Source organism: Drosophila nasuta, chromosome 2L (genome assembly GCF_023558535.2).
Source record: "Drosophila nasuta strain 15112-1781.00 chromosome 2L, ASM2355853v1, whole genome shotgun sequence".
In the NCBI taxonomy this organism is placed as follows: Eukaryota; Metazoa; Arthropoda; class Insecta; order Diptera; family Drosophilidae; genus Drosophila; species Drosophila nasuta.
The window spans coordinates 13,639,656-13,660,826 of record NC_083455.1 but is presented as its reverse complement, the minus strand read 5'-3'; the positions used below and the strand labels follow the sequence as shown (position 1 = coordinate 13,660,826).

Genomic DNA, 21,171 nt, shown 5'->3' with positions numbered 1-21,171 from the left:
AACGCTCTCTCGCTCTACTCTCGTTTAACACACAATCGGCCATCGCTTGCAAAATAAATAATAGAAAAGAACACACAGAAGTGAAATTCAATTAAATAAATAGTATTTATTTATGCATCAATCGTTGTGATTGACATATAGCAAATCGAAAATATATAGCATACATGCAATTTATTTGCAGTGGTGTGGCGTGGCGCAGCTGGAGGCTTAAATAGGGCAGCGGCGTGGCGAGGCGGGGCGACGGAAGACGAGTGTAAAGAAGCAATTTGTGGATTTGGAGCACGCAGGCTGTTTGGTGAAATTTCTGTTGTTGTTGCAGCGCCACCTCCTGCCCACAGCGCGCACACACACATTCACACACATACATCGCATACAAATACAAGATGCTGTGTATACAATATTAGCGAGGAGGAAAATTTATGCTTTTGTAAACTAAACAAAAGCTGTGAAAGAAACGAAACAACAAGCGGAAAGTGGAAGCTGGTGAATGCAAAGTTTAGAATTTTTCAGTCGGTAAACAGCGCATGCAATGGCAACAAGTCAAGAGCAGCAACAGCAGCAAGTTGCATCAGCCACAGCCGCAACTACAACATCAGCAACAACATCTCCCCTATTAAGACAACGACAGGCAAATGGCGGTAACAGTCACGAGACGGCTTTAAATGGTAAAGCAGCAACACCAATTAACGACTACAATTCCGGTACTTTTATGAAACTGAAAACCTACTTGCTGGCGCTGCGTCCTTGGTCGCTGTCCGCCAGCTTGGTGCCCACATTGCTGGGCTCTGCGTTGGCTTACCGCTCGCAGTGGTCAGCGGACTTCTCGCTGGTCACGTTCTTTCTCACCGCATTCACAGTGGTCACCGTGCACTGTGCTGGGAATGTGGTCAATACTTACTTTGATTTCATCAAAGGCATCGACAAACAAAAGGCTGACGATCGCACACTGGTCGATCACATACTCACAAAGGATGAGGTGAGTTTGTAAATTATCTTCACTAGCTCTTCACATATTTCATCGCTGTTATTTTTAGGTGGTTTCACTTGGCGCTATTTTATATTTGGCTGGCTGCGGTGGCTTTGTGCTTCTCGCCGTACTAAGTCCAGCTAAAATGGAACATTTGGCTTTAATTTATTTTGGCGGTCTATCATCGAGCTTCCTTTACACCGGGGGCATTGGTTTCAAGTACATTGCACTCGGAGATCTGGTCATTTTGGTGCTTTTTGGTCCCATTTCGGTGCTGTTTGCTTTCATGTCGCAAACAGGTCATGTGGACTGGACTACGATGGGCTATGCAATTCCACTCGCTCTCAACACGGAGGCAATACTGCATAGCAATAATACACGCGATGCGGAAAGTGATGGCAAGGCGGGCATTGTGACTCTGGCCATACTCATTGGGCGCACTGCATCGCATGTGCTGTATGCCATGTTGCTATTCACACCTTACTCACTGTTCTTCATCTTTGGACTGAAGTATTCGCTTTGGTTCCTGCTGCCGTTGATAACGCTGCCGCAGGCATTTCAAATCGAGAAACGTTTCCGGGATGAGCAGACGATGCATGTGGTGCCCAAGCAGACGGCGAAGCTGAACTTTTTCTTTGGCATCCTCTACATCATTGCCTGTTGTTGTGCCCAACAGTTGCCGACGTTTGTTTGGCGCAAGCATTAAATGCAACATTTTGGTGTGGAGATGGCAACGTCTTTGAAACAGTTTTTGCAACAGTTTTAGGGAATTTCATTAGTTGTAAATGTCTTGTTTTATTTTTTTAATTTGACTTTAGTGAATTGTTTTGTATGGAATTTGTAATTGTATTTGCCTCAAGTTTGCAGTTGCACAAAATGTTAAAATGCTTTGCTAGTCTCCTAGTCTCTAAAACTATCACTACAACTACAACTAATACAAAAAGCTACAGCTAAAGCTAACTCTTAATTATTATTACTAGAACTGAACATATCCCTCAGAAGCTCTCGACCCTTAAGAGCATTGACTTAACTTGATCATACACAAACTTTCACTTTTATTTATTTCACCAGAATCTTTGAAATCGAAATGTATCAAAGCCTCTAGTTTTTATATATATAGTATGATATGTACTTAGGTACACACTCTTCCTCTCGCGCGTTGGAATATTGGACCAATATCGTTATAGCGTCGGCGTGTGCAACAAAATAATTAAATCATTAAATGGCCTAGATATATACTATTACACATACATGAACTCACACTCACACATAAATATACATACTTATACATATATATTCTAAAGTTAATGTTACTTTATAGAAATGCTTGAAAAATGTGCAATTAAGTTTACGACGAATGGACAATGTTCGCTTTGCTTTTTGGTGTGCAGCAATTGTTAGCGTTTTTACATACATACACACGCGCATATTTATATATATATTTCCGCATATATACATCTCTATAAATATATATATTTATATATATATAATTAGATCATGTAAGCCCAGTGTCTAGAAGCAGGCTCAAGAGTGAGAATATAAACACAAAAAAGACAAAACTTCATATTTTAAAATGAAACACAAAAAAAGAACAAGTAAAATGAATAATGCAAAATCGTATATATATTATATACAGAATGAATCGCCAGAATCTGAGCGAGCAACAATTGTTTTCCAAGCATAAATCACAATACCTATGCATATAAACAAATAGCTTTAAATACATATGTACATCAATAACAATAACAAACACAAACTATTTGTGTATTCATCGATCGGATCGAAGCGAAGCGAAGGCAAACTGTGAAATGTCTATTGTTAAATTACGGGCATTTTCCAAAAATACGAAACGATTTGAAATTCATTTTGTGCACTGAATGCTGTAAACAAACAAATCGTTTTTCATATATTTGTATCGGTATTTGTATTTGTATTCGTAATATTAGTGATTAAAACGAATGAAGGGAAATATCGTTAATTTTGTAATTTATATGCTCACACATGAAATGCTTTTGTTGTTTGCTGAGAACGTGCAAAATATCGAGAGGCCAATTATTAAATTGATTAATGTAAAAACAAAACAAAAATCAAAAACAAATCAACTAAATGACAATGTTGTAGACTTCTTAAAAACAAGAAACAATACCAACAAGAATGAACAATAATAATTATAGTTATGAGTATATTGAGAGAAGATACTGCAAAAACAAACACTTAGAGAATGTAACTGAATTGTGTTAGCTACTTTATGTGGAATAATTAAAACAAAAATGGGATTAGTAGATATAATTCGATGTGAACAACAATAATTCATTTATTTGTGTGAAACTGATAGTTTGAAATTGAAATGTGCGGCGCGCAATTGATTGCAAAAGTTATCGATAGACAACTTCGATATGCCCAACACACATTTCTCGATTGGCAGCAGTTAAAATATAAATTTATTTGTTACTTTTTTTTTTTTAGCTTACTCTGGGCACTAGCAGAGCATCATATGGCTTCACTGCCGCCGTGGCGCCTTCCAGAGGCACTTCCTCAGGCATCTGGCCGGGAATGGCAACCAGTTTGAAGTGCTGCAACAATGTGGTGGTAAACATGAACAAATTCTGCCGTCCCAGCAGATCGCCCATGCAACGATGACGCCCAAAGCCGAAGGGATTGAAAGCCTCTGGCAACTTAATTTGTCCACCAACCAAGTAGCGTGTCGGATCAAATGTCTCGGGCTCGGGGAAATCTACCGGATTAATGAGCATGCCACGAAAGCAGGCAATCACCATAGTATCCTTGGGTATCTCGTAGCCACTCAGCCGCGTGTCGCAGACGGCACGATGTGGAATGCCAAAGGTGTGCAGCATGAACATGCGTACCGCCTCCATGGTAATGGCCTCGCAATACGGTAATTTGGTGCGATCCGACCACTCGGGTATGCGTTCTAAGCCAACCACTTCCTTGATCTCAGCGTAGGCACGCTCCTGTATCTCGGGTTGACGTATCAAATGCATAAAACAGAAACCCAAACTCTTGTTCGTTGTCTCCGAGCCGGCGAGAAACATGTCCAGGCAAATGGCCAGCAGACTCTCGTCGCTAAACATGACGCTATCACTACTCTCCTGCGCCCTCAAATAGCTGTCCATCAGATCACGCGGCTCATCATAATTGCGATACGTGCTACGATGCAGCTCAATCTCCTTGCCCATAAAGGCATACAAAGCTCGGTGACTCTGCACGAAGCCGTTGTAACCCGAGTAATCGGGCGCTATGAAGCGCAGCAAGGGAAAATGACTGAAGAGTGCACCGACCATGTCAATGTTCTTGAACAGCTCAAAGAATGTCTCCAGCAACTCGGTGATTTCGGCCGAGCCGGGTTCATAGCGACGTCCGCTGAGCATGCACCAGAGAGTGTTCAGTACATAAACGCTGGTCAGATCATGCATTTCAATCCGCGCCTGCTTGCCACCAGCTGCGGCGAGGCGAGCACGCAAATCCTGCAACAAACAGCTGGCCTCGTTGTGCACAATGTCCACCATGCCGCTGCGTGCAAAGCCAAAATTCTTCAGATGCCGCAAGATGAAGCGTCGCTGCTCCACCCACATCTCGCCATCGGTCAGGAGCACGCCCAGCCTCGAGTTGAAGGTGCGCAGGCGATAGAAGATGCCATCCGGACGACCGTCAATGTCCTCATTCGTCATCATCTCGCTGATGGCCTCGTTGGTATATGCAATCACCACTTTGTCCTTGCCAATCTTTAGTCCGTAGTATCCATAAGCATTGACATAGCGTCGCGCCAGCTCATCGATCACCTTGCAGAACATTCCGAGGCGCATGCGCAGCTGCGAGATCTGCAAGGCGCTGCCCACAATGGGGTACCATCTGGGTCCTGAAAGTGGCAAAGAATTGGCGTAATTTTTAAGTTTATTTTGATTGAAAGTACTTTATTTAGAGACCTGTGGACCTTTAAATTTGAGGGTGTTGGGATAGAAAATAGTATATTATTTTATAGTTAGTTATGTTATGTCAAGGTAATAAACCATAAATAATTATTATTAAATACTTTACTAAACTTTTCAGTAATAGGTCAAGGGATCAATCTGCTTACCTGGTGGAAACTTTTGCGGCTTGCGCACGCCGCTCAGCAAAAAGAGCAGCACAATTGTGGCAAAGAAGATCACTGAGTAAAACATTTTGTTGTGGGTAACTGGCAAGTGGCAAGTGTTAAACGATGATGCAACATACGTTGCAAGCTGTTGGCTTTCACTTTCCTTTGGACTCTCGACTGTTGCGCAATCTCCGCAACAGCTTGTTTGTGCTGCAGTTCCACTTCACCTTGTTATCGGCAATGTGGCAAGTAGTAGACAGGCAGGCAGTCAGGTGGCAGACAGTTTTCTCCCTCGCGACACAGATTTTCGCAAAGTCGTCGAAGTTGCACGCTTCGACTAAAGCCGCCGCCTTGGCGGCAGCTTCCTTATATAGCATATGCACAACGAAAGCTTTCTTTCTCAGACTGGATTTTATTTGATTTAAAGTTTTCCATTACATACATATTTACTGCTGGACACACAGCTTAAAAGCACAGCTTAATGCACCACAAATTATTTACCGAGTCGAGCTTTGACTTCGACTTCCTTCTTTGACTGACCCACTTTTCGGGTTTCCTCATCGTTTGCCTAGATAACAAACCTATTTTTATAGGATAATAATAAATATGCATAAGTTTATCTTAGCGTTGTAGCTGCATAAATTTAAGTTTCTGCTTAAATTCAGTCACGATTCAGTATTTAAAATGTTTTTTATTTTGTTTTAAAATAGGAAATTTTAAATTTTCCCATTGTTCATTTGCAAACAACTAACTATAAAATAAAAATAATAATATATTTTGTATACATAACCGGCAACAGAATAATGTTGGAGTTATCAAAGTTAAACAGTTGGAAAACTCCTTCCATAGTGGAAACAAGCTAAAGTTAGTTTTGTTCTCGTTATTAAATTCGTTTATAATAAAGTAAATATTATAATTAGTTACTCTAACATATCAGAGTTTTCTTTTTATGCATTAGAAATTTAAATATAGATTTTAAAGCTTTGAAAGTTGAGAATACTAAATTTAAAATTATGTTTTTCTACTTCTTTACTTATTTACTATTTACAGGGTATACTTCAGTCACGCACTCCTTTATTAATTCCGCATCAGTTTCAATTTCACCGCTTTGCCATTGATCGCATGGTTGCCTTGAACCGTTAATGATAGTAAATGAAAAACCACTTCGCGTAGTATTTGGCGATTTTCCAACTGCTGCCAACGACTTTTCCCAAATATTTCTGTGGGTGGGGGAGTGGAAAAGTGTTGTGACCCAGTGGCATGGTCAATGCCATGGACAAAGTTCAATTTTGCTTGTGACCGCAACATTGAAACTGGCGCAAACAATAATCAACGGAAATGCCAAAAGCAGAAACGAAATAACCGAAATAAAAAAATTAGGAAAAACAGCAAAAACGAAAAACATAAAGAGGAAAACTTAAACTTGGCCAAAAACATTCGCAAATTGGTAAATTGGCAATCGCGAAAACTAGTTGCAGGAAAACCAAACGAACCCGTTTTGGTGGCCGAACACAAAGTCGAGCCTGAGACAGAGACCGTGAAAGCTGTTGAGGCTGTGGCTTAGGCCGAGGCTGGAGCTGGAGCGGAGGATGTTGATGTCGTCGCAGTTGTCCATTATGTCATAAGGCTGAGTGCCGCCAGCAGATCGCGGAAAGCAGTGAGCGCATGTCAAAAAAATAAGCAAAAAACAGCTCGTTAGCTTCAAATTGCAACTGCATCCAGCAGTGGTTAAACTGGAGCCAGCGAGGCAGAAGCCGAAGTCGAAGTCGAAGCCGAGGCAGAGCTAGAGGCATTCAACTGATGCATAGAAAGGCTGCACATTGAAGTGCTGGCCACGCAACTCAACGGACGTGTTTAGTTAACAGTTAATAGTAACACAGCAATGGGTTTTCGGTAAACAGCAAATCCTCTCAAGCGATTATTCATAGTTCACAATGAAACTCTATTCCAGTGTGGTTCTCTTTGCCGTCATGGGTCTGGGTGCCATGTACATGATGCATCTGTTGGCTCAGGATTGGACACGCATACGTCCCATTCAGGGCATCACGAATCTGGCTGGGCAGGCGAGCAACGCATTGAACCTGCAGAATCTGGCCGGTCAGATTCCCCAACTTGCGGGTCAGATACCCAATCTGGCCAGTCAGGCGAGTGCCGCCTTGAATCTACAGCGTGGCAAGCGAGGCACGCTACAACGTAAGCAGCATGCTGTGCCGGGCATTGACTGGAAACGCATCCTGGCACGCGATCCTTTCGAGTGTCTGCAGTCGCTCATATGCCAGCTGATGTCTGGGGCCGAGGCGCAATCCAGTGAGGCGGAATTATTGATGGACTTCTTGGAATCGTCGCTGGAAATGGCGCCTGCTAAAATTGGACGCGCCTTCAGTCGTGGTTTGGCGTTGCGAGGGAACAGCGAACGTTGCTACGACGAGTATCCTTTCTGCTTGTACTCAGCCAAAACAATGCTGCGCATCCTGCGCTGGTTCAGCGAAACAAAGAGTCCGCCGATGGACGAGGAGTAAATGTATACACCCAACAATAGAGGTTATTAGTTGTACAATAATTAATTAGATTTAAATCCTCTCGAATTTGGCATTCGCATCCATCTCAGTTATAGAACACGTAGTTTATATGATCAGTATAGCAAAAGTTTATTATTTTTGTAACAATTTCAATTTGCAAAAATATTTATTATGTACTCGTTTATGCATAATTTGTGTTATCTGTGTGTTATAATCTATGTTTATACATATAGTATATATAAATCAATAATCAAATGCGGAATGAAATAAGATACATATATCTGGAACTTAGCATTTAGTTTATGATGTAGGAAACTTGTATGACAGTGTAAAAGGCGAGTTAGTGTTTAGGTGCTTTACAATAACGAATGAGAAGACAGAAAGTTAATTCGATCAATAATTTAGCATCTTCGGTTAGTTTTCACAGATTTTGTTCATTGGTTTTTTTTACAACAGTGTAAAGTAAAGAGAGCAATCTTTATAGAGTTTATATAGTTTAAGAGAGAGAGCGTTGGTTGCATCATTTGTGCACGCAATTGTGACACAGAGATTCTTCATCAAAAGTATTTGAGCGCTAATAAAATAATATGAAAAACATATTGTGCTTACAACTAAATAAATATTGCAAAATTTCAGGGGTTAATTCGATTCAATTGTTGCGCTGTAATGTCACGCTAGTCACATCTTTGACAATCATTTCGGCCACCTGCCAGGCGATCTCTTCCTGCACATTATCCTCGGGCAGATTGACCAGCTTACGCATGGCATTCTTCACGCTCAGTGACCACGCAGGCGTCTTCGATGTGCTCACCGCATCCACCGCATCGAAATCTCGTTCATAGCGACCGAGCGAATTAACGTGGCCGAACTTGAGTGCGCTTACCGGACGTTGCCACAGCAATTGGGGATTTGTCAGTTGCCTGGCATCAATATTCATCATGTTCGCTGTCGTTGTCTTGACCGGTTTAGCATGGCCAGTGTCTAATCCAGCCAGCAGCGTGTTATGCTGCGAAATATGCGTGCAGTCGGACATAGACATCGTTTTGCGATGACGCTGCTGTTGCTGCTGTTGAGGCGACAACTTCGGCGTGCGACGCAGACTCAATCTGTGTTGCAGGCTCGAACTATCGGGCACATCCTCGACAGGCACTTGAGGGAGCGGCGACATCTTGGCCTTCAGCTCATTCACATAATTGTCGAAGATGTGCGATTTGAGAAAGTTGGCAAAATGCTTTTGCTCCAAATACTTGGCAGTCACCAACAGTGCCAAGTCAAACGCATGTGCCAGCTGCCCAGGAGCACAGATCGCCTGCTCGACGCGCATGCGCAGCTTCTGCGACATCCACAGACGGCACTCCGACTGCAGCGAGAAGTAGCGTTCATAGATGATCATGGCATCCGTTTGAGCAGCACGCTGTGCCTGCTCATCGTAGCTTTTGCGAAAATTGATGGCAGTTATCCAGAACTCCAAGCATTCACGCTCCTGCTGCTGCTCCAAGTACTCGGTGAGATAGAACAGCGCCAGCTCATCGTACAACACATCGTAGATGCTTAACGTGGACGATTGACCCTCGATTAGCTCCACACAGTATTTGCAGTAGTAGCTGCTCTGCAGGAAACCTTGCAGCTGTTCACGTTCCAGCTGCTGCAGAACATATTCACGCGCCTCCTCGAAGCAGCTGGCGGAGATGGGCTGCGGCGATTTGCCATCCTTGCTGCTGTTGTCCTTGCCACACAACAACAGCGATATGTGCGCCAGGATGACAATGGGCAGCTCCAATTGGTGCGGCGCATTCACAATCAAATACTTTTGATAGATGGCAATGGCATCGTTCATGCTCGCCGCACTGATCGACTGTGATTTGGGTGGCTTCTGGTGCATCTGTTTGTTTGTCTCCGCATAGATGCGACTCTTCTCGTCATCGGTAAGCGGCTTGCGCATGGACAAGTCGCACAGTGTTTTCAATTCAGGTACATCGTTCTCCTCGGTCTCCTCCTCGGTGACAACTGTTGTCGTGGTTGTTGGTGTCTCCTCAGCTTGTTGTTGCGCCACATCGACAGCTGTGGCGTTGCTTTCCGAAGCTGCACGTTCGTGTTGCAACTGCGTTAGTGCCGCACGTCGAAAGTTCTCAATGTCCAGATAGAATTTGATTAGTGACAGTGCATTCTGTGTCTCCAGATATTGTACAAAGTAACTGAGGCAATCGGGTTCGCTCACAATGGCTGCCAGCGACATGGAGAGACGCGAGTTGTATTTGAATATATCTGAAAATCAATAAAAACATGAGTGATAAGCGTCACTTGAATGCGCAATTTATGAATAATGCTGTCCGGAAATAACCAAGTAGCACATTTTATATACATATATGTATGTGTTCATTAATGGCATTGCCTCATTACCTTCATCGGCGACAAAATTTAGCAAGCTTCCATTGCCCAAGCTGACTGCATCGCCCGCTGCTGCTGCCGTCTCCATCTTCTCCTCCTCCTCCATGAAGACTTCATCACAGAAACTTGTTGTCGAGCGCAATGAATGACGTTTTTGCGCCGCTGTCGCAGCACAATCGACCACATCATCATCGTCGACGCCACTAGCATCCACCAACGTCGTTTCGTGAGAGCTGCGTCGGCGGCCTAAGTTTTGTTATTGTTTGTTTGTTTGTGTGCGTAAGTAAAAAGCAGAGAAGAAGAATTAACACCCAAAACGTAAACACAAACACGGGAAAGTTTTGCAACTTACTTGTCTGCCTCTTGATGTATTTCAGCATTTTCACATTCTAGTCGCTCTCAATTTTGAACCAATTATCAATAATTTGTGTTTTTAATTATGATGATTGGCTTTAAAATAACTGAATTATTAACTCCGTAATTTAATTGTGACAAGTTGAATGTAGAGTCACCGATGGTGAATCGATGAATCGATGCTTACAAAAATTTGTAAAATATCAATTCTTTTTTGTAGCCGGGTAATTTTAAAAGAAATTCATCTAATATTAAACAAATTATTTTTTTGACGACGAATTCAGACTATTTGTTTCTTAAAAAAGAAAGAGCTTTCTCAAAGCTGTTTTATTTATCGCAGTGTGACCTCAAGCATAATTTATAAAATATATTGTAAGCTGTTGGTATATACCGATATACAATCATATCTAGAATCACCACTTGGTAACACTTTTTTAAAGTTTGTTCAAAATAAAAAAGGGCGCGCCATTTTAAAGATCTTTCTTTGTCCGTGATTTTAAAAAAATCTGAGTTTTTTGGTCCAAACCATGCGATTTTTCTCCTCGGATGATTAGATTTTCACTAGAAATCAATTAAATGTTTTTAAAATTTTAATTGAATAATGCAAAAGCAGGGTTGACACTCAGGGCTTCCGATTGTGGTAGTGTTTCTCGATAAGTTATCGACCAGTGTGACAACGCAATAATCACTTTTATTCAGATGCACACACTGCAACGCAAGCAGCTGTGCGACAACGTTGCGTTTTTTCTCTAAATTTCACGAAATTTGTGTTCTTATCAAAAAATAAATAAAAAACATAAAAAACGCAATCGCGGGAATCACACGAAGGTTAGAATTAAGAAGTGTCTGTAAAAGACACATAGTATAGCGACACCGATGAGTGTGGCAGCACCAAGAAGCGGCGCAGCCGGCGACAACAACAATAAAAATCAAAACTCAAAACTGCCTTCAAGTGCTCTGGATGATCTCGTACAATATGTGACGTTGCATGTGCGCAAGCCAACGCCGTTGAGTGGCGTGGTCTTGCCCTTTGTCCCACTCTATTTGACCGCATTTTATCTATGGATCTACGTGTACAAAAGCCACGACAGTGAAACGCCGTCCAATGCAATCGAAAAACCGCCGGGCGCTGAAGTTGATTCCCCTGCGATAGATGGAAACGAAGGAGCTGCCTGGAATGATATAGGTTTTATTGCCGTAGTGGCCATAGCATTTCTGCATGTCCTCACACTGCTCTTCTGCTACTGGAGCGTTCATGTGCTAGCCTTTCTCACCTGCTCGCGTGTCAAGCAGCCGGCGGCGGGAGTTCTTGCGAAAGTTGTTCCAACTGAAAACAACGGCAACTCAAAGATTGTGCCCATACGCAGTCTGAAGCTAGAGGACGGCACTCTTCAGTACTATCTGGTATTCCAGAAGACCAAATACGTGTGGAATGACGACAAGAAGACATTCCGTGCAGTCGAGTTCCCTGTAAACCAATTGCTAAGCACCTATGCCAACTCGTATGGACTAGAGACGGAGGAGGCCATCAAAACAGCAACACAGACGTATGGCAACAATGAGATGGATATGGTTGTACCTGAGTTCCACGAACTGTTCGTTGAACGCGCCACGGCACCGTTCTTTGTATTCCAAGTATTCTCTGTGGGCCTGTGGTGCATGGATGATTTCTGGTACTATTCGTTGTTCACGCTCTTCATGCTGATTGCCTTCGAGTGTACGATTGTGAAGCAGCAGCTACGCAACATGTCAGAGATTCGTAAGATGGGCAACAAACCGTATTTCATCTATGCGTTGCGCCAGAAGAAATGGCGCCAAATTGGCAGCGATGAACTGTTGCCCGGTGATCTGGTGTCCATTACACGCTCTCAGAACGACAACATTGTACCTTGCGACGTGGTCATTCTGCGTGGCAGCTGTATTGTAGACGAGAGCATGCTGACTGGAGAATCGGTGCCGCAAATGAAGGAATCTTTGGAGTCACTGCAGCAACTCGACAGCGAATTGGATGTCGAGGGCGATGGCAAACTGATGGTACTTTACGGTGGCACCAAGGTGGTCCAACATACAGCTCCCAGCAGGGAATCGATGCGTGCCCCTGATGGCGGCTGCATTGGCTACGTCATACGCACCGGCTTCAACACTTCCCAGGGCAAACTGTTACGCACTATTTTGTTTGGAGCCAATCGCGCAACAGAGAACAATGCTGAGACCTTTGCTTTTATTGCCTTTCTCATGGTCTTCGCCGTCGCAGCCGCTTCGTATGTGTGGGTCAAGGGCAGCGAGGATCCCGAGCGCAATCGTTACAAGTTGTTCCTTGAGTGCGCTTTGATCCTGACCTCGATTATCCCTCCAGACTTGCCCATTGAACTGACGCTGGCTGTGAACACATCGCTCATTCAGCTGACGAAGTTATTTGTGTTCTGCACGGAACCTTTTCGCATTCCATTTGCGGGCAAAGTGCAAATCTGTTGCTTCGACAAGACAGGCACGTTGACTACCGATAATCTGATGGTCGAAGGCATCGCTGGACTCGCACCCAATGGCAAGTGTGTGCCCATTGATGAGGCTCAAGACAGCACCATACAAGTGCTTGCCTGTTGTCACTCATTGGCGTTGCTCGACGATGGCTTGGTTGGTGATCCGCTGGAGAAGGCGGCACTCGCCGCTGTGGACTGGAATCTGACGAAATCCGATAGCGTGATCCCGAAGCGTGGCAAGCTGAAGCCGCTGCGCATTGTGCAGCGTTATTACTTCAGTTCTGCGCTGAAACGGATGTCGGTGCTAGCTGGTTATCTGTTGCCCTTCTCTAACGATGTGAACTACATTGGTGCCGTCAAAGGTGCGCCCGAGGTTATTCAGGGCATGCTTAAGCAGGTGCCCAGCGACTACGAGAAGGTTAGCTGCACTTTATTTGTATTAGCTCACTTAGTAAACATTTATTGCATTCTTTTAGATCTACTTGGAGTATGCACGTCGTGGTGCTCGCGTCATGGCGCTGGGCATCAAGGACTTTGGCACACTGAATGGTCAGCGAGTGCGGGAACTTAAGCGCGATGAGGTTGAGTGTGATCTAACTTTTGCCGGCTTCGTCATTATCTCTTGTCCCATGAAACCCGACTCGAAGTCAGTGATTAAGGAACTCGTGCAGTCCTCGCACAAAGTGCTCATGATCACCGGCGACAGTCCGTTGACTGCTTGCCATGTGGCCCGAGAGCTGCGCTTTACGACCAAGAAGCTGGTGATACTGACTCCACCACAACAGGGACGCACCGAAGACTGGAGCTGGATGACTGTAGATGGGGATCGCAGCTACGCATTGGATGACAGCAAGTCGCAGAAGAACATTGCCATGCTCTTGTCCACCAACGATCTGTGCATTACGGGCGAGGGACTGCAGTACTTGCAGCAGTTCCACAACCAATACATGCGCCAGTTGCTGCCCCAGGTGACGGTCTGTGCACGCTTTGCGCCCAAGCAGAAGGAATACATTATAACGACGCTGAAGCAGTTGGGTTACTACACGCTGATGTGCGGCGATGGAACCAACGATGTGGGCGCCTTGAAGCATGCCCATGTGGGCGTCTCGCTGTTGACCAGCGCACCTGTGAAGCGCAAGCGCACTGAGGAGGAGCTGCAGCAAATCAATGCAGCTGCCACAGCCGCTGCGGCCGCAGCTCAGGCGCAGGCCAATCAACAATTGTCACCACGAGAGCGTGCAATGCGCCGCCGACAAGAGCATATCAATCAAACACAGGCGCGTCTACAGAGTGCCTTACGCGATATGGAGGAGCAAACGATGGTGAAGCTGGGCGACGCATCCATTGCAGCGCCTTTCACCAGCAAGTTGTCATCGATTACGTGCGGCAAGTTTCAGTGCACTTCTCTCAAAAAGAATCACAACTAATCTATTATTTGGCCTTACAGTGAATCACATCATCAAGCAAGGACGCTGCACGTTGGTGACCACGCTGCAAATGTTCAAGATTCTTGCATTGAATGCTCTCATTCAGGCGTATTGCCAGTCTGTGCTCTACATCGATGGCGTCAAGTTTAGCGACACACAGGCCACCATGCAGGGCATTTTTGTAGCTGCCTGTTTTCTGTTCATAACGCGCTCCAAGGTGAGTTCTGTTTATGCTTATTGTAGGCCGATTTTGAATATGTGTTCTTTGCTTGCAGCCCCTGAAAACACTGTCGAAGGTGGCACCACTGCCAAACATTTTTAATTTGTACACCATCACGACGATTCTCACACAATTCGCTGTGCACTTTGGAGCACTTTACTATTTGACCAGTGAAGCATCGGCGCTGGCGCCGCCCAGGTGAGTGAAATCTTCATAATATATAAATATTTTCTTTATTAATGTTGTGTTAATTGCACAGAGTGGGCAAGGTAAAGCTTTATATTGACATGGACAATGAGGAGAAGACCAAATATGATCCGAATATTGTCAGCAGCACGGTCTACATCATTTGCATATCGCTGCAGGTGGCCACCATAGCCGTTAACTACAAGGTGCGTACAATTTCATGATAATTAGTTGAGTGTGCTCGAGTGCTCGACTATTAAACATATATAGAGTACAAAATATACCAGATTGTCAGCAACGAATTTCAGATTGCAGTAGGAGTTTTTTTTGTTATACGAAAGTATTTAATAAATAACTTCTATTATTTATATCCGATCGCAATCAAATTGTTAGGAATCATCCTGTAGGCACAAAGTTTTAATACCCTTCGACCCTGTGGGTAACAGGTATAAAAACCGAAAATATATACTAATAGACGAAATGATTACTACGAAAATCTATCGAAAATTTAAAAAAGTCTTTATTAATTGATTGTATTAAGTAATACAATAACTTCATTTATGAACCAATCTCTTATTTAACAGGGTCATCCGTTTATGGAGAGTCTGCGCGCCAATCGAATGCTGATGTGCGCCATTGGCGCCTCGGCTGCTTTGGTGCTTTTCCTCACCACTGGCGCCGTGCCCGGACTGACGCAATTCTTTGAAATTGTGGATTTCCCGTCGAATGTAAGTTTGGTATTTCCAATGTTATACTTTGACACTTTTATTTGACAACAATTTGTACTTTGCAGTTCCGCGTCACATTGCTCACTGTGCTGATTGTTGACATCGTTGGTGCCTTTGCTCTGGATCGCATTTGTTCATTCCTGTTTGGGGAGACGCGTCGCAAGTCCAAAGTCCTCAACTGTTAGAAGTAGCATTAATCCCCTTTAGTTAACTACAACAACCACAGACAAGCAGCAAATTTGCATTTTGCTCTTAATCAACATCAAAAACGAAATGTTGAAGATTTTCATAAATTCATAAGTTTTCATTTGACTTTTCGTGTGCCCTGCAACTCGTATTAAAAAATTGTGTGTTTTTCGGCGTCGGTTTCTTAAATGTTAAATCATAAACAAATGAAGTGAAAATGAATGCAAAAGAGAAACAATTAAGTATAATTTATGAATATGTTTTATTTTTATTATTTGCAAAGTTTAATTTTTGTGCATTTGCATTTTGATTTTCCAAGTTGTGCGTACTAGATATGCAATTAGTAAAATTGACGTAAGATTTGTAATCTAGTTAATAAAATGAAACAGTAAACGTTAAATATATATAATCATAAATATGATTAGTTTTGAATCTAAACTTCGTTTTGCACTTGCTCCTCTAACTTAGAATCCTCAAGCTGCTTAAACTGTATCAAGATGACCAAGTATGTGGTTACAGCCGAAAAGATCTAAGAAAAAATAAGTTGATATGTACTTTAAACTATGAATTGTGTTAAGAAGTATTATATTCACTTTAAAGAGCGTGGAGTTGTCGATGGCAAAGAAACCATAAGCTGTGAATTGCACTTCCTGCTTGATGCTCTTGGTGAGAAACTTGTCGATCTGTTCAAAAGAGTATAAATTAATAACAGTTAAGTGAATGTTAGATGTAACCTACAATATTCTGGAACTCCTTGCTCTTGCCGTAGACCCGCGCCAGGATCTGCGATGTGGAATTGGCCTGCAAAGTAATGGAAATTAACAATGAGAGGAAGTTAGGAGAATTCACAGCCCACCTCGTAGGTGGTGGCTCCACAACTGCGCGACAACAAGGCCAACAGAGAGGTGTGCAAACAGAGCCAGGCCAGACACCACTGCAGAATGTGGGCCGAGATGATGCCCTTGTTGTTGGTGATCTGCACAAACAGATTATACCAATTGGTGGTCACCGTGTAGAAGGAGTAGCCGAGAAAGCAGACAATGATCAGGCTGCAGCACTCGTTGATGCTCTTGTAGATGCGCAACAATTTGTTGTGCGTGCGATAAATGAAGAGCGAATCCTCTGGAAAGTGCTCCATTTTCGACACCGGCGGCTGACGACGACTTTTCTTGGCCAGCTTCTGCTGCTGCACATAAGTGAAGGCATTCAGCAGTTGATTGACGAAATGAAAGCGAATGCAAACGATGCGCAACAGAGCCGAGGCAAACACTATGTACGTGGCAGTCAGGCCATTCTGAAAGGCGTAGAACGCAATCAGGATGTAGGATGTGGGAGTAATCACACCCTTGACGGCATAGATGCGTAGCACCATAATGTAGGCCTGGCAGCAGACGATGACCACCAGAAACTTGACCGAGAAATGGCAATTGTTGCTGAGCACAACGCCAAACTGACGCAACACCTCTTTGTCCAGCTTGAGTATTTCGTTCATGATCTCCAGCATGCTCTTCGTGTTGCGTGCGCAAACAAAGACGGCTAAAATATGGGAAGCGGATTAAATGGAGTTCGCTCGAAGCTCGAAAACTCACTTAGAGTGTAGGTGAAAATACAGAGCAGCAACTCGATCCACTGATTCACATTGTCCGTTTCCCGCAGTGAGAAGAACAACTGCGCCGAATTGGGCGTAATCAGGCTGTAGATGTTGAAGATGGTCAGCGCATGGACGACGCCGCGCACAAAGAACGAATAGAACTCGTTGGTCTTGCTGGGCGGACCCACCTCATAGCTGGACAGTTGCTCGTAAAAGGGCAGCAAACCGCTGGCCTTTAGCACCGAAAGAATTGTGCTGATGTCCTCGAAGACGGGATTATCGTTGGACACAGCACGCCGAGCAAATGCATCATTCGACAGCTGGGAGCGAGGATGCGCTTGAGGATGGGTAAACGAACGTGACTTGTGCGAATTCATTTCGATAACCCAAGTGTTTGGACTCATCGCCGACTGGACACTGTCGTCGGTTGTCCAGGATTTCACTAACTAGATGTGACCAGTAAGTGGGCGTGACGGCGGAGCGGGGGGAGCTGAGGGCAACGAAAACGATTGAAACGCACTCGTGTCTATCTTGATCTGGGATATGGTCGAGGGGCCTGTGGGGCTTATGCTTATCGGGTAAAACAGGCGACAGGGTCCATTAAAATAATTAATTTAAATGTCGATTGTATGAGGGAAATTTAATAACGAGTACAACAAATGAGTGTTTTTGAGTGCACTCATGCGAATATTTATGAGTGCCTTAAGTTAATGCGAAAATAAGCACCATTTGAAAAACACTCATGAGTACTTATGAGTATAGTCATGAATGAGCCCAGAAATTTGATTTGCGTTCATCAAAGCATAAGGCGAAAGGATTGTGTACATGTAAATAACGAATTATAGATAGTAATTGTATTCACGATCTCATAATTGGTTGTTGGTTGTGTTTAGAACACGAATCCTTTCTCCGTTGCTGCCGCCAATTGTGTGTAGTACGTTAAAAACATTTAAAATGTACAATTTGTTGTTGTTAAAAAATATCCGAAAGATACAAATGAAATAAAATTTACAGACTGCAAAAACGTGAAATCACCACAAGGAGAGTGAAACTGCTGGAATTTTGTGGGGTAAGGATAAGGGACGACGATCATGCTCCTGTTCTGCATATTTAGCATTGACTTCCTTCTCGTGTCTTTTGGGGTATTGTATCCATTGTGCTGGGAACAGGTTGCTAGGCAAATAGCAGCCAACAGATTAAGATAAAGGCGAGATATAGAAATAGTCTGGACAGTGTCTGCTCATTCTCGTATTGTGTGGTGCCACGATTTGCAGGACGTCGTTCGCCCAAGTTAAGCGTTGATGTAAAGAAGCCGAAAGGAAAAGCGCCAATGCCAAATGAAATCTGGATTCCATCGCCAAAGCCGAATCCTCGGAAGCCTGGTGCTGGCTCTGGTTCTGTTCGCTGTCCGGCGGGACGTGGCGGCACCTTATTGCTTGGATCCTCCTGGCGGGTGCTATTCCGACCGTAGAGCGGTATAACTTTGTCCTTGTCGACGGCTGCCTTGCAGACGGGACAGAGTTTGCGGTTGGGTCGCGTTAACAGCCACTGATGCAAACAGGGCCAACAGAATAGATGGCCACACATGCTGACCACCGCATCCTTGGCTGGGTCCAAGCAAATATTGCACTCGTACAACGATTCATGCTGCTCCTTGTCTTTATCGTTCTTATTGCTCGATCCACTTGCACTGGATGTTGATGTTGCTGTCGCTGTTGTTGGTGTCGTCGTTGGCGTTGACGTGAACGTGGATGTCGCTGTCGCTGTCAACGTAGGATCCGGAGCGACGTATCCGCCAGTCTCATGCGCTGCTAATGAGCTGCCGGTGAAGGAATTCGATGTTGCACGGTGGCGTAGCTTCGATGTGCTTTCAGTTTTATCCCTGGCCCAGCCAATATTGTCGGTATCGACGGTGTTGTTGCTGTTGCTGTTGGTGTTGTTGACATCGCCCAAAGCTGTTGCTGTCGCTGACGATGACGTGGTGGGCAGTTCTGGGGTCGAAGCTGGCGGTGTCGCTGTTGCTGTTGCTCCATCCATGCTGTACGTTGCTTCAAATGTGTTTGGACAATGATTCCCGCTTGGCTGGATTGTGATTGGATGCATGCTCTTCTAATAACGTATCATATGCACACGTCAGTTAATTTATATGCTCCACAAACGTTCACAAAATTGTCACTAATTCTAATATTTGGAATTTACAGTTAACTTGCAACAATTTACAATTTTAACAATAAAAAAAATATTGAAGTGTCCGAATCTTAACGATGGCGTGACCATAACTTGAATTTCCAAAAATTAGTTTGTAGTAAACTATGTAATGCTGACATTTCATATAATAATAATATAAATTGAAATGTATTAAATAATTCATGAATACATTCCAGAATGCATCTTAGTCTTTATTTGAATACATTTGTGAATGCATTTCAAAACATATAAGCAAGTTATTTATTGAAATCGAATTCAGTGATATACCTTTTATTCATGAATATATATTTATATTTCACGAATATTCATGGATACACTTGTGAATACACAATGATGTTATGCACTGTCGTTAATTTTTATAAATACACTCTTGGTGTACTCAAGAAAAATTAATTCTTTTACAAATTTAGAATAATGAATACACTTGGATACACTCATGAACAATTTGAGCTTCCACTCACTTTTCGTGCTCTATACTTACCTCCGATGCGAGGCAGTCAAAGGAGCTGCAGATGACGGCCATAATGATGGTCTCGGCCAGAACCCAAGCACATGACAATCCGATAGTATCGTATTTCTTGCGCAGTTGAATGGGCGTAGTCAAAGTGGAGAAGGCGAGATAGCTCTGGTTGGTGACCGTGTAGAAGGCGAAGCCAAAGTAGAAGAGCAACCCAACACCAGTGATGGAATTCATGTTCTCATTAATGTAGCGAAACTTGCAGAAGATCTCGATGAGATTGCTCAGCTCCAGCCAATCATCTTTGGTGTACAACTGCTTCTCCTGTCGCGTGAACTCATCGAGTCGCACATTGAGGAACTCAATGCGCTGAGCCAGACACTTGAGTATGACGCGCAGATACAAGGCAAAGAGACAGGAGTAGAGCATCTGCATACAGTAGACCACAATCAGGATTAACTCTCGCTTGGCACTAATGTCGCTCTCAAAGTGAATGTAGTAAACAGCAACCAGGACAACGCTGGAGCAGGCGAGCACCAGCAGAGTGCCAACATAGCGACAACTGTAGCTGGCCACATAGCCATGGGAGACCAGGTACTCATCCAGCTGACAGAGATCGCGTATGGTGCGATAATGCTTGGACGCATTCAGCACACTGGAGACCACAATCACCGTGTAACTGCAAATGCAAAAGAGCGTCTCAATCGTTCTGTTGATGTCCTCCGTGTCGCCTTGCAGGTGCTTCATCAGTTTGTATTCGTTCGGTGAGAAGAGCACATCCTCGCTGAAGATGAAGCCACTGATCAGCATTAGCAAGGCCACAAACCGCCCATACAGTTTGCCGATTAAACTTATCCGAAAGCTGTTCAAATGATTGCCACTGAAATGTGGCAACAGCGCACACAGCTGACTAGGGATAGCCACAATTAACAGATCATGCAGGATTTTCATTCTACTTTGGACTGAACTGAAACAAAAAACTGACTATGGTTGCTTGAGTAAGTTTTCATTCTCCGATGTCATTTATGGTGCTCATTACTTATAAATGATGCCATTTGTAGGTAATAGAAAGCGATTATAGACCTTCATAAGCTAACACAATTTTGGTAAAAGTTTTAGTACCCACTTGACGATCTATTCAGTGTCTTTTGGGACATAGAAACTTGTTTAAAACTGTTAAGTAGATTTAAATTTTAATATGCTAATATAATACTATTTTAAAGGAATTAAAGAAAACAAGATTAATCTAAGCATATTTAAAATACAATAAATTAAGTTTACAGCAAGTTCTGATAGAAATCTTTAAAATCATCAACTTGTTAAATTATATTTTAATGAACTCTGTAAATACCTAACATTTGAAT

At 43.4% G+C, this 21,171-nt stretch overlaps 7 protein-coding genes across 9 annotated transcripts; 3 read left to right on the top strand and 4 right to left on the bottom strand.

Moving 5' to 3' along the window:
- The first annotated feature begins 12 nt into the window (after nt 1-12).
- On the top strand, nt 13-2,617 carry LOC132783552 (ubiA prenyltransferase domain-containing protein 1 homolog). Its single transcript, XM_060788785.1, has 2 exons — nt 13-976; nt 1,035-2,617. Exons 1-2 carry the CDS (start codon nt 530-532, stop codon nt 1,671-1,673), a joined length of 1,086 nt encoding a protein of 361 aa, XP_060644768.1. The 5' UTR covers nt 13-529; the 3' UTR covers nt 1,674-2,617.
- Nucleotides 2,618-3,219: 602 nt separating this feature from the next.
- LOC132783547 (probable cytochrome P450 303a1) lies at nt 3,220-5,543 on the bottom strand. Its single transcript, XM_060788778.1, has 2 exons — nt 5,064-5,543; nt 3,220-4,844 (listed from the first exon to the last, which is right to left on the bottom strand). Exons 1-2 carry the CDS (start codon nt 5,146-5,148, stop codon nt 3,430-3,432), a joined length of 1,500 nt encoding a protein of 499 aa, XP_060644761.1. The 5' UTR covers nt 5,149-5,543; the 3' UTR covers nt 3,220-3,429.
- A 313-nt stretch (nt 5,544-5,856) lies between these two features.
- On the top strand, nt 5,857-7,845 carry LOC132783557 (uncharacterized). 2 transcript variants are annotated; one of them, XM_060788791.1, is made up of 3 exons: nt 5,857-5,927; nt 6,114-6,956; nt 7,015-7,845. In XM_060788791.1, exons 2-3 carry the CDS (start codon nt 6,946-6,948, stop codon nt 7,580-7,582), a joined length of 579 nt encoding a protein of 192 aa, XP_060644774.1. In that variant the 5' UTR covers nt 5,857-5,927; nt 6,114-6,945; the 3' UTR covers nt 7,583-7,845. The 2 variants fall into 2 exon arrangements, with proteins under 2 accessions (XP_060644774.1, XP_060644775.1); XM_060788792.1 differs by having other exon boundaries at nt 5,893-5,966.
- Nucleotides 7,846-8,093: 248 nt separating this feature from the next.
- On the bottom strand, nt 8,094-10,642 carry LOC132783540 (A-kinase anchor protein 10, mitochondrial). The gene is made up of 3 exons (XM_060788768.1): nt 10,323-10,642; nt 9,983-10,216; nt 8,094-9,847 (listed from the first exon to the last, which is right to left on the bottom strand). The coding sequence occupies exons 1-3, from the start codon at nt 10,348-10,350 to the stop codon at nt 8,232-8,234; spliced, it is 1,878 nt and encodes a 625-aa protein (XP_060644751.1). The 5' UTR covers nt 10,351-10,642; the 3' UTR covers nt 8,094-8,231.
- Nucleotides 10,643-11,016: 374 nt separating this feature from the next.
- LOC132783535 (endoplasmic reticulum transmembrane helix translocase) lies at nt 11,017-15,897 on the top strand. The gene is made up of 7 exons (XM_060788760.1): nt 11,017-13,222; nt 13,281-14,190; nt 14,252-14,448; nt 14,507-14,649; nt 14,711-14,843; nt 15,222-15,365; nt 15,431-15,897. The coding sequence occupies exons 1-7, from the start codon at nt 11,201-11,203 to the stop codon at nt 15,548-15,550; spliced, it is 3,669 nt and encodes a 1,222-aa protein (XP_060644743.1). The 5' UTR covers nt 11,017-11,200; the 3' UTR covers nt 15,551-15,897.
- LOC132783550 (gustatory and pheromone receptor 32a) lies at nt 15,471-20,837 on the bottom strand. Of its 2 annotated transcripts, XM_060788781.1 has the most exons (5): nt 17,141-17,733; nt 16,408-17,087; nt 16,290-16,352; nt 16,145-16,234; nt 15,471-16,080 (listed from the first exon to the last, which is right to left on the bottom strand). In XM_060788781.1, the coding sequence occupies exons 1-5, from the start codon at nt 17,544-17,546 to the stop codon at nt 15,985-15,987; spliced, it is 1,335 nt and encodes a 444-aa protein (XP_060644764.1). In that variant the 5' UTR covers nt 17,547-17,733; the 3' UTR covers nt 15,471-15,984. The 2 variants fall into 2 exon arrangements, with proteins under 2 accessions (XP_060644764.1, XP_060644766.1); XM_060788783.1 differs by lacking the exons at nt 16,408-17,087; nt 17,141-17,733 and adding an exon at nt 19,832-20,837.
- LOC132783553 (E3 ubiquitin-protein ligase RNF185-like) lies at nt 17,897-19,418 on the bottom strand. The gene has a single exon (XM_060788786.1). The coding sequence runs from the start codon at nt 19,243-19,245 to the stop codon at nt 18,316-18,318; it is 930 nt and encodes a 309-aa protein (XP_060644769.1). The 5' UTR covers nt 19,246-19,418; the 3' UTR covers nt 17,897-18,315.
- Nucleotides 20,838-21,171: the final 334 nt, after the last annotated feature.